At 45.1% G+C, this 17,842-nt stretch overlaps 1 protein-coding gene across 1 annotated transcript in view; it reads left to right on the top strand.

Moving 5' to 3' along the window:
- LOC144499631 (protocadherin Fat 3-like) overlaps positions 1–17,842 on the top strand; it is a 696,014-nt gene that overhangs the window by 665,180 nt on the left and 12,992 nt on the right. The window contains exons 24-27 of the mRNA XM_078221804.1: positions 1,576–2,038; positions 8,291–8,444; positions 9,277–9,929; positions 12,758–12,868. Coding sequence (XP_078077930.1) covers positions 1,576–2,038; positions 8,291–8,444; positions 9,277–9,929; positions 12,758–12,868 — 1,381 coding nt within the window. The remainder of the gene's footprint in view (positions 1–1,575; positions 2,039–8,290; positions 8,445–9,276; positions 9,930–12,757; positions 12,869–17,842) is intronic.

Here is a 17,842-nt window from a genome sequence, read left to right as displayed (position 1 = left end):
TTTACCCTTCCTTGCCATCTTAAAAAGGGTGGTACGGTGGCACAGTGGTTAGCACTGTTGCCTCATAGTGCCAGGGATTCAGGATCAATTCCTGGCATGGGTCACTGTCTGTGTGGATTTTGCACGTCCTCCTCATGTCTGCATGGGTTTCCTCCGGGTGCTCCGGTTTCTTCCCACAGTCCAAAGATGTGCAGGTTAGGTTGATTGGCCGTGCTAAATTGCCCCTTAATGTCAGGTGGGGGCTACAGGGATAGGGGCTGGGTGGAATTGTGGCCAATGCAGACTCGATGGGCCGAATGGCCTCCTTCTGCACTGTGGGGATTCTATGAAAAAGGTTTCTGCAGAAACTCCCCTCAGGGTCTCTGTTCCTATGACAATCTTACTTTGGACTTATGCGAGGCACCTGAACCATTCGTTAATAGAGCATTTTAAAAAGAAGTAATTATTACAACAAGAGACAATGGGGCGAATTCTCTGGCCTCCCCGCAGCGTGTTTCTCATGCCGGGGAGGCAGTGTGCTGTTCGCGATGACGGGATTCTTTGGTCCCACCACTCTAAATGGGATTTCCCTTTGACTGCACCCCATGCCACTGGGAAACCCGTGGGCAAGGGTGGACCATCAGCAGGACAACGGGATCTCATCAACGTGAACAGCCAGAGAATTCTGGCCACAATGTGTTATGATTTGTCAAAGTCTTGCATGCACATCTTTCCTACCTGGTTTACATTGCAGGAAGAGATTCTTTAGACTGCGAAGGAAATGTTTGCATTATATCAGCTTTTACACTTCCTCAGGGTGATCAAAGCACTTTTACAGTCAGTAACCTTCAGCCGAATTCTCCAGCTGTGCACACCAGCGAGATTCTCTGATCCCACTGCAATGAACGGAGGTTTGGCTGAGCACCAAATTCTCCATCCCCACTGGCAGCAGCGGCGGGACGTGAACGGCCAGAGAATTCTGGCCAACGTGTTAAGAAATATAGTTAATGTTATCTTAGAAAACATGGCAGCCAGTTTGCACACAAGAAATTCCCCAAAACAGCAAGACTCGGGCGATGGTCTGCCTTTGTGGGTCAGAAATGTCATCCAGCATACAGTGAGAACACTCAACTCAGTGAATAGGGCTACAGGATCTTTCACACTTAACTGAACAAAAATTTAGGTTCATATCTTGTCTGGAAGGTGGCAGCTTCAACACAGCGGTATTCCCTAACACAACACTGAACTGTCAGCCTAGATTATGTGTTCAAGTCTGTTGGGGGAATTGAACCTACGACCTTCAGACTCATTGAGATTCTAGGGACTGAGCCAAGCTGACTCGTAGTACATTAAGATGTTCTGAAAACTGTCTTGGTTTCTTCTTCTCATTTTGTTTTATTTTACAATCTTTAAATATCCTCCGACCCCCATTGACTGCAGGTGTTGACATAATTTTATTGTCTGACAATAGCCATACAGACGATTAATTTTGAATTATCTTACAAACAAGGATAATGGATATTTTGGTTTTTCAATGTGTTAGTGCCTTTTTTTTAGTATCATCTCTAACACACTCTTATTTATTACATTCATCAGATTGTGGATGGAAAGCTCTGGTTTCAATTGGACTGTGGTAGTGGGCCTGGCATTGTGGGGATTTCTGGCAGAACAGTGAATGATGGGAACTGGCACACTGTCTTTCTGGATCTCAACAAGAATTTCACGAGCCTCGCACTTGATGACAGCTACGTGGAGCGTCGATGGGCCCCTTTCAAGTTTCATATCCTCAGTATTGACAGCTCCATCTATTTTGGTGCCCAGGTGCCAGCTGCTCATGGCCTGTCAAGCCAAAAGAGTGCACAAGTCCTTGGTGGGTTTCAAGGATGCCTGGACTCAGTTGTCCTCAATGACAATCAGTTGCCACTCCAAAACAAGCGCAGTCATTTTGCTGAAGTCGTTGGGCTGACGGAACTGAAACTCGGCTGTGTCTTGTACCCTGACACCTGTGCAAGAGAGCCGTGCCAGAATGGAGGGAGTTGTATTAGCCAGCCATCTGGTGGTAAGTTGTGGTATTGCTGCTTCACGTTTTCTACTAGATGGTGCATGAAATAATAACACGTAAAATATCCCATGAATGTTGGCATTTTTGCAAGCATCCAAGTAAAATAATGAATGCTGATTTTGTGTGTGCTGGTAAACCTGTCTTTCTTAAAAATGTGCTGGAGAGTGGTTTAGTGAGCAGAGACTACAAAAGCCACGTCTTACATTCAGTACAATAGTATAATACAGAAATAATCCTAATAAATTGGTTCACTAAAGTGCAATTTAAATCATTGCATTTTTGAAAAGGTTTCAGTTACCACTCTTCAATTTTCTTTTTTAGCAAAACTAAAAATATTGTTCTGTTGCTCATTATCCAGGTCTGAAAAATGGTAAAAATAATGGAAATTGCATTTGTTAGATATTACATTATTGTAGCTTTAACCTTGTGGTAATAGCACTGCCATGCATCGTCAAAACGTCCATGTGACAAAACATAATCCAAATTAAGTTTTACTCTCCTAGCCCCTCTGTGTATTGCTCTGGAAGCTCTTAGGCTCATTCCCAATTCATTCTGGATTATCTGACCTCGGCAGGACGATATAAGAGTGCTACATTTCGCCTCAATACCCCAGAACTCAAAAAAGAAAAGGATCCAAGGATTTTTTTCCTCATTGCCAAGCAGTTCTCCTGCTGGAATGTGTGCGTGTGCTTGTGTGAGATAAGAACAGGATCAGTCTCAGCCGTGGTACTCCTCACATTTGAAGAGCTTGCTGAGAGTCACTGTCAGTACTCACACATCAATGAAGTCTTAAGCAAGGTAACAGAAAGTGGCGAGAGTAAGGTGATTCAGGCCTTCAGGGGGGGAGAAAATAGGCAAAAAGGAGAGGAACATGTTGGCTGATGTAACAAAACTACTCATTTGAGACAATCTTCACAAAGTGCATGCTGTGTTTAAAGTATTGTAAATATTTCAAGTGAAATCATTGACAAACAACTATAGCCTCTTTTATGTTTTTGGAGACATCAATTTCTTTTTTACAAATTATTTTTATCCCTGGAAATATAAATGCTATCCAATGAAATTGCCTGTGTGAAGGAGTTGTTAGAGGCCCACACAGATCTTCCTCGTTCCCCTTAAATTTATTGAATAAAGAATTCAAACATGGTTGATTCCTAAATACTCTCTGGAGTGGCCTATCAAACTGCTCAGTTGTAACAAACTGCTGGGAAGGGTAAAATTGGAGTGAGTGTAGCATGTTGCCACGGTGGTTAGCATTGCTGCCTCTCAGTGGCAGAGACCTGGGTTTGATTCCGGCCTTGGGTGACTGTCTGTGTGGAGTTTGCACATTTCTATGTATTTGTGTGGGTTTCCTCTGGGTGCTCTGGTTTCCTCCCACAGTCCAATGCTAATTTGCTTCTTAGTATCTCAAGATGTGTAGGTTAGACGAATTAGCCATGGTAAATGTGTGGTGTTACGGGGATACTGCAAAGCAGTGGGCCTGAGTAAGATGCTTTTTTGGAGAGTTGGTGCAGACGCAATGGGCCAAATGGCCTCCTCCTGCACTGTTAGGATTCTGTGAAGCTAAGCAATGGATTAGGACACAAATGAAAGTGCATCTGACCCAGCAGACCTTGCAAAGTCCTCCTCCAGTCTAGGGGACTGATATCAAGGTTGTAGGAACTGTCCCATAGACTAGTCAGGTAAAAGTCACTGTAGACATGACAAGATTCTTCCATCATGACTCCTGGCAATGACCATCAGGTCAAATACACCCACAATGGTGCCAAGGTAATGAGTTGGAGTGATGGTCCTTGGAGTCTCCAACATTAATCCCTGGGTGTCTGTTGGTTGAGGGTCAAAAACAGGCAAGAAATATGCTATCGTCTCTCTGCTGATGAATCCGTATTCCTTAATGTTGAACATTAAGGACAGAAGTAGCACAGAATCTACACTGGTTTAGGGACTTTAATATCCGTCATCAAGAGTGGGTCAATAGCATCCCCACTGACTGAGCAGGGTGCAGGCTTTGTGTCAAAGAATGTAGCTGTCAGACTAGGGTTGTGAAATTAGGTGGAAGAACCATTACAACTTATGAACAGCGGCTCGGTCTGCACTAACCTGCACTCGCCATAACCTGCATGCAGATGCACAATTTGACTTCTGCAAAACAACTTGGCATCCAACCTCAATCCCGAAATGGACACAAGCTGAATTCCAGAGGTGATGTGAAAGTGACTCCCCTTAACATCAAGGCTACATTTCACCAAGTATGACACTAAGAACTCAAGGAAAAGCTATGGAGATCAGGCAGAAAATTGTCTGCTGTCTGGTGTCATATATAGTGATAGGAAAATGGCAATGGTTGCTGGAGGCCAATCATTTCAGCCCCAGGACATTTCTACTGATGTTCTTGAGGGCAGTGTCCTCAGATCAACCTTCATCTCTTTATGGATGAACTTCCCTTCATCGTAAGGTCAGTAATGGGAATATATTTTGACCATTGCACAATGCTCAACTCCATTCTTAACTCCTCAGATAAAGTGAAGTTATAGACCTTGGTGTGAAAAACAGAAAGGAAGCATATTATTTCATGGTGATATATTGGGAGATGTGGATGTACAAATGGTTCTGGACGTCCTTGCACACCAGTCAATGAAAGTGGAGAGGCAGATGCAGCAAGCAATTAGGAAGGCAAATGGTCCTTCATTGCAAGAGAATTTGAAGTAGGGATGTCTTACTGCAGTTAGACAAGACCTTGGTGAGATCACACCTGGAGTACCGTGTGTAGTTTTGGTCTCCCTAACTAAGAAAGGATATACTTGCCACAGAGGGAGTGCAGCAGAGGTTCGCCAGGCTGATACTGGGGTCGGCGAGACTGTCCAAGAGGAGAGATTTGTTCGACTGGGCCTGTATTTACTGGAACTTAGAAGGATGAAAGGAAATCTGGTCAAAATAAAATTTGTCTGGACAGACTAAATACAGGGAGGATTTTTCTCTGGTTGGGTATTCTAGAGTAAGAGTTTTAACAACACCAGGTTAAAGTCCAACAGGTTTATTTGGTAGCAAATGCCTTTCGCTTTCGGAGCGCTGCTCCTTCGTCAGATGGAGTGGATATCTGCTCTCAAACAGGGCACAGACACAAAATCAAGTTACAGAATATTGATTAGAATGCGAATCTCTACAGCCAACCAGGTCTTAAAGATACAGACAATGTGGGTGGAGGGAGCATTAAGCACAGGTTAAAGAGATGTGTATTGTCTCCAGACAGGACAGCCAGTGAGATTCTGCAAGTCCAGGAGGCAAGCTGTGGGGGTTACCGATAGTGTGACATGAACCCAAGATCCCGGTTTAGGCCGTCCTCATGTGTGCGGAACTTGGCTATCAGTTCCTGCTCAGTGACTCTGCGCTGTCGTGTGCCGTGAAGGCCGCCTTGGAGAACGCTTACCCGAAGATCAGAGGCTGAATGCCCGTGACCGCTGAAGTACTCCCCCACAGGAAGAGAACAGTCTTGCCTGGTGATTGTCGAGCGGTGTTCATTCATCCATTGTCGTAGCGTCTGCATGGTTTCCCCAATGTACCATGCCTCAGGACATCCTTTCCTGCAGCGTATTAGGTAGACAACGTTGGCCGAGTTGCAAGAGTAGGTACCGTGTACCTGGTAGATAGTGTTCTCACGTGAGATGATGGCATCTGTGTCGATGATCCAGCACGTCTTGCAGAGGTTGCTGTGGCAGGGTTGTGTGGTGTCGTGGTCACTGTTCTCCTGAAGTCTGGGTCGTTTGCTGCGGACAATGGTCTGTTTGAGGTTGTGCGGTTGTTTGAAGGCAAGTAGTGGGGGTGTGGGGATGGCCTTGGCGAGATGTTCGTCTTCATCAATGACATGTTGAAGGCTCCGGAGGAGATGCCGTAGCTTCTCCGCTCCGGGGAAGTACTGGATGACGAAGGGTGCTCTGTCCACCGTGTCTCGTGTTTGTCTCCTGAGGAGGTCGGTGCGGTTTTTCGCTGTGGCGCGTCGTAACTGTTGATCGATGAGTCGAGCGCCATATCCTGTTTTTATGAGGGCATCTTTCAGCGTCTGGAGGTGTCTGTTGCGATCCTCCTCATCTGAGCAGATCCTCTGTATACAGAGGGCTTGTCCGTAGGGGATGGCTTCTTTAACGTGTTTAGGGTGGAAGCTGGAGAAGTGGAGCATCGTGAGGTTATCCGTGGGCTTGCGGTACAGTGAGGTGCTGAGGTGACCGTCCTTAATGGAGTTGCGTGGGTCCAATTCTACAACCAGATGCAGAGTCTCAGATACAGGGTAGACCATTTAGGACTGATGTGAGGAAAATATCTTCGCTCAAAATGGAATTCTCCACCACAAAAGGCTGTGGAGGCCAAATCATTGAATATATTCAAGAAAGAGATAGTTTTTTAATAAGATTTTAATGGTATCAAGGGGTATGGGCAGAAAGCAGGAATAACGCATTGTGATTGAGGATCAACCATGATCATGTTGAGTAGTCGAGCAGGGCTGAATGGCCTACTGCTGCTCCTTGTTTCTATGAAACAGTTTATGTCATATGCAGCAAGCCTCACACTTGTGCTGTTAAAATAGTCAGTAACATTCATGCCACACAAGTGCCAGACAATTACTATCTCCAACAAGAAAGAACATAACCATCACCTCTTGACATCCATTGGCATTACCATTGCCAAGACCCTGCCATCAATATCCTGGGCATTGCTATTGACTAAAAATTCAACTGGGCAAGCCACATAAACACTATGGCTACTAAAACATGTCAGTGACTGGGTATTCTGCAGCAAGTTATTTACTGCATGTCTCTCAAAATCCTCTCTTTCACCTACAAGGCACAAGTCACAAATGTGATGGAATGCACACCATTTGCTGGGATGGGTGATACTGTAATAATACTAATGAAACATGACACCATCCGGAACAAATTAGTCCTCTTGATCAGCACCTCAGCCACTGGTCTGAATATCCAACCCTCTGCCCTGGCTGCAGCCCAGATTATCTGTCGGATGCACTGCCGCAATTTTTCAGGGTCTATTTGCCATCTGTATAGCTTAAAAAAAACCTTGCTGTATGTTTTTTCAGTTTCAATTGGCTCCACTATCCTTGAGCTGGGATGGTTTGGTAGAACAGATGTTATTTTGTTGTTACACAGGTTGACCACTTGAAGGGATTTTTTTTTTTTGGAATAGCCTTTTTGAAGGAGGATTTTTTTCAGTGTGGTATGTTTGATTAAGATTAGGTTGTTAAAAGCTTATTTGATTTAATGTACATTTCAAAGGCAGTCTAATCTCTGCCCTTAGTGGACACTGGCGAATGGGAGCCTGGAAGCGGCATCAGAGAATATGGAAGGGCATAGAAGGGGGATATAAGGGGCATGGAGAGAGCATGGGGGATATGAGGGGCATGGGGGATATGAGAGGCATGGGGGATATGAGGGGCATGGAGGAGGCATGGGGATATGAGGGGCATGGAGGAGGCATGGGGATATGAGGGGCATGAAGGGAGCATGGGGCATTTGGGGTGGATGAGAAGTAGTGATCTGAGGACATGACATTCATCCTTAAAACTGGCCGATGTCCCAGTATTTGGAGGCAGGTGTTCCAGGCTGCCAGTCTGGCCATACGCCTGCCTCTACTACCACTGGTGTATCTGAGTCCTGTGGCAGCAGACCATCCTCCATCCCAGCACCTCCTTCCCCACCAGCCACCTCAGCTTCCCCGCCCCCCCCCCCCCCCTCCCCCCAACGCCAGAATTAAAATATGACAGGCAGGGCATTTTTAAAGGAGACAGGTCTGTGGGTTCCGGGAATTCTCCAACTTGACCTTTCCACCTTCTCCATGAACGTTTTGTGAAGTACATTGGAATTCACTTGATTGGTCAGGTTATTTTGTCTCTATGTTCTCCTGCATTTACAATCTCAGCAGCATTGTCAGGAGGGAGGTGCTTTACAGGAAAGAAGAGAGAATTCAAAGGGAAACTCACTGCACCCTCTGCTCATCACAGGTGCCTACAAGCAGCTAGTTTGCATGTTAGTGGCAGAATCCAGTGAACAAGTTATTGTACGTATTGTAGAGGTGTCTGTGGGGGAAGAAGTGAAGCAATAATTTGACATGAGTAGTCCTCAGAATGACAAAGCTAAATGTCAAACTTTCCTGCTTTGCTGTTTCCTTGCATGAGGCAAAGTTTTGTGTGATGTGAAGTCTTAAGTACAATGTACTGAAATCTATGCTGTTCTGCATCAACAGGTTATCAGTGCAACTGCCTGCCACAGTTTACAGGAAACCAATGTGAAACTGAAGTCACATCCTGCTTCCCAAACCCCTGTCAGAATGGGGGCTCCTGCAGTCCAGTAGGCAGTGATTTTACCTGTGACTGCAAAGAAGGATTTGTGGGTTTGATGTGAGTTGGTATATAACCTCCTTTATGAATACAATTCTGTACCAGTGTTAACTTACTGAGTTGCCAGTTTAAAGCATGTTTTAGTTTCCACAAGTGTTTGGAATCAGTTGGAAGTTGGTAGCTGTCAATTGGCAGATTGTTACAGAAAATATATAAATACATATTAAACATTTGAAAGAAAATGCACAGCAGTAAATTTGATTTGCAAAAATGTTAAGTTGCTGCACATTATTCAGGAAGAACTGAGATGCCAGAAGGACGCTAAAAGCACAAAAGGGATTAGAGTTACATGTTGGGTTGTATTTTTACAAGAGTCAGGTGTCCTTAAAACACCACCAAGGGATCATTCTGCACTAAATCATTTTTGTAAAATGAAAGAAGTGATTCTTTCAATATCACTGAAAGAATAAACAAAGATCTAACAGTGAAACATGAATTTTTATCTGTCTTTAAATTATAAAAAATTGAAGGAACATTCTGCAACGCATCATGTATTATGGTTAGATGCATTGGCCATGCCAAATTCTCCCTCAGTGTACCCGAGCAGGTGCCGGAGTGTGGTAACTAGGGGATTTTCACAGTAACGCCTTTGCAGTGTTAATATAAGCCTACTTCTGACACTAATAAATTAACTTTAATTTTATATTATTAGCCCATTATGATTGTTTGAAACAAGATTCAATTTGGTTTTCAGTTAAAACTGGCCTCTACATTAAAAATAAAACACCAACAAGGACAATTGGGAGAATCACCAGTGAACCTCACTACTTAAATGAAATAGAGAATGGATTTGAAGTGCAAATAATTAGAAGCATATTTATTTTTCTTGTAGGTGTGAAGAAGACATTGATGAGTGTAACATAGAAGAGTGTCAAAATGGAGGAACGTGCTTAAATACCTTGGGTTCATTTCAGTGCAACTGTACATCAGGATATATAGGACTGTACTGTGATCTTAGGCCTGTAGTTGTGCCCAATATACAACCTGGACATCCCTATATTGGAAAAGAGGAACTCATTGGAATAGCTGTGGTTTTACTAGTTTTGATGATACTGGTGATACTTTTCGCAATTTTCCGAAAGAAGGTCTTCAAGAAGCATACACGTAACAATATGACTCTCGTGCAGGACCCTGCAACTGCAGCGCTGCTTAATAAACCTAATGGCATTCAGTTCAAAGGTATTCGGAATAATGGTGATAGTCGTAAGATTTTCCAAGAAACTGGAGGTCCTCCCCAAGTGCCGGTTAGGCCAATGGCATACACGCCATGTTTCCATAGTGACTCAAGGAACAATTTAGACAAAATTGATGGAATGGGAGTAGAACACCAAGAAATGAGCACCTTCCACCCTGATTCTCCTCGACTACTGACTACACGTAGAGGTGTTGTTGTGTGCAGTGTGGCCCCAAATCTCCCCACAGTTACTCGATCTGTCTCTGACTGTGATTCGTTGAGAAAAAATACCTGGGATACAGACAGAGATGGTAATGAATATTATCTTGTCCTTGTTTTGAGATGATGAGAATATCCTGTCTTTGTTGTAACTGTTTCTCCTTCTGTTTCCTACCCTTTGTATCTATCCTACCCTGCTAGCTCATTTCCAGGCATCCTTCTTCAATTAGGGGAAATATGCAAATTAATTAAAGGTATCTATGGCTCTGACATCACTATTGTTCTGTGACTCCGTCAGCTAGGGTCAAGTAAGATTAAAAGGTGTCAGTTCTTTAAGCAGAGGTGATGTACTTAATGAAAATGTACTTTGGTAATCGCACACATTGGATTTTCAGCTTCAGCTGCAGATGTAAAATAAGGACTTTTAAAACAACAAATGTGACCTAATGGGTGGAATTTTCCTGTCCCGCACACCACAGGAATCGTAGCGGGCAGGACAAGACCATGCAAAAGTCCGTTGACTTTGGGCGGGATTTTCCAGTCCTGGGACAAGTGCAGCTGGAAAATCCCGCCCATTATCTTTATTCATAAGAAGTCATAAATGTAAGTCTAATCAATTTAGCCGATTTCGAATCTGTGCCCTGAAAATGTTAGAGGACGGTTCCTGTTCTACCTCTGAATTTATAAGAGGTCAGAGTTCATAGGGTTATTAAGTATGCAATAAGTGCAGTCATGCTCACATTTCAATGATTGTGCTTGCCCCTCACACCTGATGGCTGGATTGGGGACACAATATTTTACAGATTGAAGCTTAGTATTTGGTACTTATGAGTTGAAATACACAAAGTCTGATGTTTTGTACAATTTATTCACCCTAACTACACAACAAGTCACTCTCATGATTCACAATTCAAATTCTGCGTTACATGATAATAAAAGAAGTTAAAATGCAACCTATAAAGCAAAATTGAACTTTTTCCACGTCAGTAAGTTAAGAAACTAAGATAGATTCCTCCTGCAATGAACTCTTTATCTAATGAACAAATGAGATTGGTACATCTTCTTTATCTTGTCCATAATTTTGCTCGTTACCTAGAATCGCTACTTTAATTCTAAACATGTCTTTGATTCTGTACCATGCCACAAACAAAACCTCCGTTACAAAGACAATATTTACTCAGATATTTCTTTTTTGCAATACTAACATTTGTCCTTGCATCCATTATCAGTGATTGCAGCTGTCTGAAACTTAAGCATCACAATGCAAGATGCATCTTTATAATCGAGTTCCTTCATTGTTATGAAGTATAGTACATTAAGTGACCTGGATCCAGTGTCCTTTACTTACAACCATCATTATTTTCAAAATGATCATTGAATATAATGTAAACAGAATGAGTCAAGTATTGTGGAATTGGCTGTATCTTTCCAAAGCATTCCTTTTTTTTTTTGTTGCCTAATTCTGGAGCCCCGTCAGTTGGACATGATTTCAAATCTATTTTCAGTTCATTGGGTTTCCCAGTTCATTGGCATCCAAGGATCTTTTTCCACTGAGGGAGATATGTGCGGATTCTGGGATCTGAAATGCTAAAAGCCTGTACTGTTGCGAGAAAGTTCCAAGTAGCGGGAACCCTCTCATGAGCGAGTGAAGAGGAGAAACCAAGAAAGTCTATCACAGGGAAGAGGTCCAGAGTGTGTGTTGCTAGTACCTCACCTGTAAGCCCCAAATCATTTTATATTATTTCTTTTCAGAACTTTATCCACATCCCTTTTGTGTCACACATTAGTCTCTATCTCAATAGCTACGTGTGGTTCATTGGTCCTCAGATGAAGAACCTTTCTCCCCCCATTCCTTCCCCCCACCCCCCCGCCCCCTTGCTTGTTCCATTGGCTGCTTCTTTCTCTGGGCTGCTCCCACTCCAAGGTGTGTCTAGACAGGCGAAAGCGTGCCAAATGTAGACCCTGCACCTTCTTGCATCTACACCAATTAGATGTGGGGCAGGATGGCTCATTGGCAGCATTTCCATTCCAAGGCCAATTAAGGCCCTTGTGGACAATTAATGCACACTTGTTCCCATCTGCCACTCCTAGTGTTCAACCAGCAGCAAGTAGGGAACCTACTATGCATGGAGCCTGAAAAGCAAAGCCTTGTTATATTTGCTTATGGACTCCTAGGCTGGTGGTGGTGGGGGGGTTGTCCCTTGTTCAGCAGCTGAAAGGCACACACTGCCTGAGTCAACGGACCCGGCATCAGGAGGGAGAGGGAGATGCTGCTGAGAACCACACCTTGCCTTTTCTTCCAAACTCTCTCACCCCTCCTGTGACCCCATCTTACCCTCATTCAGCTGTGGCCTCGGGTTGCTCGATGATCCTGCTGGTGGGTTTATTGTTAGCAACTTGGGAGGTTGTGGGTGGCAGATTTACACTCGTAGGGCCCATAATATTGGAGAAGGCCATCTGCTGCCCAGTTCAATGCCTGATTGGCATTAATATATTGGGTCTTTAACTAAAGAGGGGCTCTGTTTGACCCTACTGCCAACAAGTGAGACCCCCATTACCTGGATTAGCAAAATTAGTATGGTAAAATCCTGCTCCTGTTTGTTCTTAAATGGGTACCTTTCAGTACTAAAATTGCAAAGTGGCTTTTCAATCGCTCTGCCATTGGTGGAATCCACTGCCTAAACCTCTCTGATTCTGCAACGCGCTTTCCTCCTTTAGGATCCTCCATCAAACCCACCTCTTTGACCAAGTTTCTGATCATCTGATCTAATCTGATTTTAAGTGATTAGGATCGTACTTTGTTTTATAATGCTCTGTGAAGCGCATTGGAACATTTTATGTTAAAGGCACTATATAAATGCAAGTTGTCTTTCTTCTTTAAAGAAAGCTTCACTAACTGTGTTGAATGATCTGGCTTTAGGAAAAGTGGACATTGTTGAGGATGCAGCAGGCTTTACAGGCAGTACAAGAGGTAGCAATTCTGAGGTCCAGTCACTCAATTCCTTCCAGTCTGACTCATGTGATGATAATGGTAAGGCAACATTACAATCTCTTTCAATCATTTTAATGTCTATTTCAAACGCTTTTCCTGCCATCAGGTCTTGATGCAGAATCAAATGGTTTTTTTTGCATTGTTATGCCTTGTGTAAACCGTACAGTGAGAAAATATGAGATCACTGTTGACTAAATTAAAGCATTTATTGTATGGAGTGTTCACTTCATGCCAAACACACATTTATGGATTGACTTCTTATTAGTAAATATATGAAGTTGCCAAGTTTAAGGTAAGTCAGTGCTGAGAAATGGAACACATTCTCACTTCTGGCACCAATATGAGATGTGGCACAGATTGAGTGCAGATTATTTTGGTAAAAAATATACATGATAAATTTAAAGACGTTGATATTCCAGAAGGGAGCCTTACTCCCAGGAGTCATGAAATCCCTATCTAAAGCCTTGGAGGAACATTCCTTTGCTGCAGTATTCAACATTCTTCAGTTAATAACTTTACCCTCTGAATGAGATGCCAGCCACAGTTTTTGAACTGTTAATCTGCAGCACTGGGAACTGGGTGTTAATTGACCAAATTATTTTGACATGAAGACATGACAGCTGACACAGAATTTAAATTTATTCTATTTTCTGGTTTGGATTCAACCCCCAGACTCAGAACTGAAAGGTCAGTGTGTAAACCCACTGTATTGAATTCCCAGCGCACCTGTTGTACTGTGAAATAGTTTGTGCAGTAATATAATACACATGCAAAAGTCTGAGCATAATTAACCTGATGCCTTATAAAATATAAAATGAAAACAAAATGTTTGAAAAATCAGCCAAGAGTGGCTCCCTGGGGTTTACAACTGCTCCTCACTAATGGGGAACAGATGTCCTCACCCCGCTGGTGGGGACGGAGGCCTTTGAGGCCCCTCCTCCCCCCCCCCCCCCCCCCGGAGGTCGGGAGCAGGGTAGCGGTGCCCCTTAGGCAGTGCCAGCCTGGCACACTGGCACTGCCCATTGGGCAGTGCCGAGGAGGTGGTACATACTAGGGGCGGGGCCTTTTGGGGGGACAATTTGTGGAGGTGGGGGGAATCGCTGCTACTCTGCACTTAGAGCGTTGGGAGAAGGAGGGAGCAGGGCGATCGGGTCCCGTCATTGGGGTGGGTGGGGTCTGGGCTGGCCATCAGGGTGGTGGGGGGTGTTCAGGGCTGGCTGAGGGGAGGGAGTGGTGGAGAAAACATCAGGGCTGGCCGGGCAGGGGGACATCGAGGCTGTCCCAAGGAGGTCCAGTAGGCCAGCGACGGGGGGGATTGCGGGAATCTGGAAGGCTGGTGATCAGGGGAGGTTGCGGAGCTAGCCAGTGATTTAGTGTAAGATCCATTGGGGATCAGCGGGAGGCTGGCGATGCGGGAGCCAGTGTGCATGCGCCAGTCTCCACTCCAACAGATTGGCGCGTGCCGAGTGGCCCGCTCAGCACTATGCTGCTGGCCTCTTGGGCGGGATGCGGTCCCGCCCCTTGCTTTTCAGAGTGATTTACACTGAGGCACTCTGCAATGCACAGTGTGTCTGAGATTCCAGTCCAAAGATGTGCAGGTTAGGTTGATTGGTCATGCCAAATTGACCCTAGTGTCAGGGGGATTAGCAGGGTAAATGTGTGGAGTTTATGGGAATAGGACCTGGGTGGGATAGTGGTCAGTATAGACTTGATGGGCCAAATGGCCTCCTTCTGTAATGTAGGGATTCTATGATTCGTTCTGCTAAGTACACCTAAAAAACAGGCAGGAAATACTCCCGTTTTCCCATCCGTTGGGCACTTAGTTTTTTTCGGAGAATCCCGGCCAATGAGTCTATTATGACTCTTCTTCGGAACCCTTATAAGCCTTATATATTTGCTGGCTTGTATATTGGCCATAATAATAATTGCAAGGCAGGAAATGAGCAGGGAGGTGAAGATTTAGCAACCTGCGAAATTTAACGGCAATACCTGATCTTAACATTTATTTTCTGTGGTACTGGCCACAGCCAGCCAGATTGAGAGGCTGGGAGGTTGTTGAGTGGTTGGATAGGCTGTGGCACCAAGCTGCAGTTAGAAAATGACCATTGAAAGGAAGCATTGGGGTGGCAGCAGATGTGAGGGGTTCGGGCACTGGGATGGGAGCTGACCTGGGCCTGACGAGAAAGGGGTACGAGGGGGGGGGGGGCATTCATGGGAGGAAAACAGTCAAGCTTTGGTGTTGAGACAAAAAACAATCCTGCTTCTTCTGGCCCACAGACAAAAGGCATTTTCCTGATTCATCGGCCTGTTCTTCCTAGTCCTTTCCTGCCCTTAATTGCTATATCTGCTGAGACTTGGGTAACCTGGTGAGTCGGCCATAAAATTAAAACTGAGCTAAAGTGTGAGAGTTGCAGCCTCTTTAAAATATTTAAATTTGTGACCTGCCTCTGGAATGCAGACTAGGCATCTGCCCCCAACCCCCTCTATTAAAACAGGAAGTGTCCACATTGGAGGCAGGTTGGTGATAGGTTTCCAATTTCAAATCTTTCCTTGTACGTTTAAATTTATTATCAGATTGTGGGTATCATTGGCAAGGCCATTCATTGTCCACTCCTAGATTTCCAAAGAAAGTAATGGAAGGCCATTTGCAACTTAGTGGCTCGTGCGGTCACTTTAGAGGGTGATCAAGCAACAACCATATTGATCTGAGGCTGAAGTTACATAGACGATGATAGGTTTCTCTCCCTAAAGGAAACTAGTGAACCACTTGGGTTTTTAACAGCCTCATAGTCACTTTTTGCCATTACAATCTTTTTGGATAGAATTTTATGCCCCTCCCACTCCAACCCCTGTGGGTTCTGAAGGCGGGTATGGGGCATTGTGGGGCATATAAAATTGCATTGACAGCATGCCTTCCGGAAACCACCCTGAATCAGACGTAATTTTATGGTGGGGCAGGGAGGACCTCAGATGGGAACACCACCCGTGCCCTTATTAAGGCCCCAGGCCCTTAGCTGGCCACTTAATGGCCACCTCAGCCTCAGGTTTTAGGCATGATGTGGAGTTGCCGGCGTTGGTCTGGGCTAGGCACAGAAAGTAGTCTCACAACACCAGGTTAAAGTCCAACGTGTTTGTTTGGTAGCACGAGCTTTCGAAGCGCTACTCCATCAGGTGAGTGCAGGATTTATTTCACAAACAGGGCATATATAGACACAAACTCAATTACAAGATAATGGTGGAATGTGAGTCTTAACACAGGTGCTTAACCCTCTCTCCACTCACATTGTCTGCACCTGTAAGGACTTGAGTACCTGTTAAGACTCACATTCCAACCATTATCTTGTAATTGAGTTTGTGTCTATATATGCCCTGTTTGTGAAACAAATCCTGCACTCACCTGACGGAGTGGCACTCCAAAAGCTTGTGCTACCAAATAAACGTGTTGGACCTTAACCTGGTGTTGTGAGACTACGGACTCAGTTTTTAGGCTGCAGGCACCAATTGGATCAGGGCGCCAAATAGAAAAAGTCTTGACCCTCAGCGTTGAACAGAAAGAGGCGTGAGGGCGCCTGAATCTGAAGATTCCTTCAGATTAGGGGCACCCCTCAGGGACCTGGGAACTCTGCCCCTCCCCCGGCCGACACTGAGAATGCCACCCCCCCCCCCCAACCCCGCCCCCACCAACCAGGGCATCCCTGACCTTTCCACCCCGGGACCCCTGGTACTTTCCTAAAGTGCAGTCCCAGCACTTAACCTCAGGCACAGTGTTGCCATACTTCTTCTGGCCACTGCAGTGTTATGTTTGGAGGGGCTGGAGATTGGCTGACAGCTTTCCAAGGCAGGATGTCTGTCCAAGCATTAACTGTAAATCGCCGCCAACGCTCAGGTGCCCACCATCCTGAAAATTCATGCCTTTATTTCCAATCTTTTAAAATATTGAATTCAAAAACGCAAGTTGGCAAAGTTGAATTTGAACTCTGGCATAAACCAGTATCATCATCACTGCTTATTTGCAATTTGCCACAAGGTGGCACTTTATGACCAATGTGATGCACGTATTTCTGTTGTTTCTCAGTATCATCGTATTACTTGTCACTTTGGAGAGATTGCTGCTATAATTACTGATTAATATGTACAAGGTATCAAACAAACACTTTTGTTCAAGTATTGAATAAGATTCTAAAGTGGTCCAAGAACTTTAAGTCATGTTTTTCAAATTTCTTCACGGTGCATTTACTTTGACAAAGTAAATTTAACTTGAAGTCAGACCCCAGGAATTGACCTTTCTAACTATCTGCTCCCAACCCCATCTGAGAGTGGGCGTTGAAGGCTTCCTCTACCCCTTCACCGGGGTCCTGGTGGCTCTCCTGTTCACCTCCATGACTAAGGCCTCCAGCACCACATCCATGATCCTGAGTAGGGCTGGTGCACCAACCCTCGGCGTTTGCTGAGGGAGGAAGGAATAGGGGGTTGGCACCAGCAAACAAAACCAAATTTAAACTCGAGACGCTATGACCAGCTCAGCATGAGTGCCTGGGGGCAGGGCACTCCTTGTGCTGACAGTCCCTCCATCTGGCCAGCTGGACTGGAACTGGCAATAGCGACAGCAAGCAGGTGCAATTATTTCCTGGTACTGCCCAGCAACTGTGCACAGTTACAGCCAAACCTCTGCCCCCCCTCCCAATGCATGCTCAAGGTGGAATGGGGGAGGGGTGGGGAGGGGAGGGGTTGGTTCAGGCACTGTGTGAGGGTGGGATCAAAAACTTAGTGGGGGTTGGGGTAGTGAGTTGGGGGGGTGTCTGGTAGTTGGTGAGGGGTTGGGCAGTCAGTGGGGGAGGGGGCAGTCAGCCAGTCATGTGGCGGGTGACATTTGGGGCATGAGGAGGTGGCATTGGGTCGGGTCGGGCCTGGGCGGAGGGGTAGTCAAAGTTTAGGGGTGGTCTTGGGGAAGGAGGGTCATACAGCTAGGGGAATGGAGGCTGGGCAGTTTGCAGGAGGGAGGTCAGGTCAGGC

Source organism: Mustelus asterias, chromosome 10 (assembly GCF_964213995.1).
Source record: "Mustelus asterias chromosome 10, sMusAst1.hap1.1, whole genome shotgun sequence".
Lineage (NCBI taxonomy): Eukaryota > Metazoa > Chordata > Chondrichthyes > Carcharhiniformes > Triakidae > Mustelus > Mustelus asterias.
Note: the sequence above shows the minus strand (reverse complement) of the source record. Positions and strands in the feature narration are given on the sequence as shown.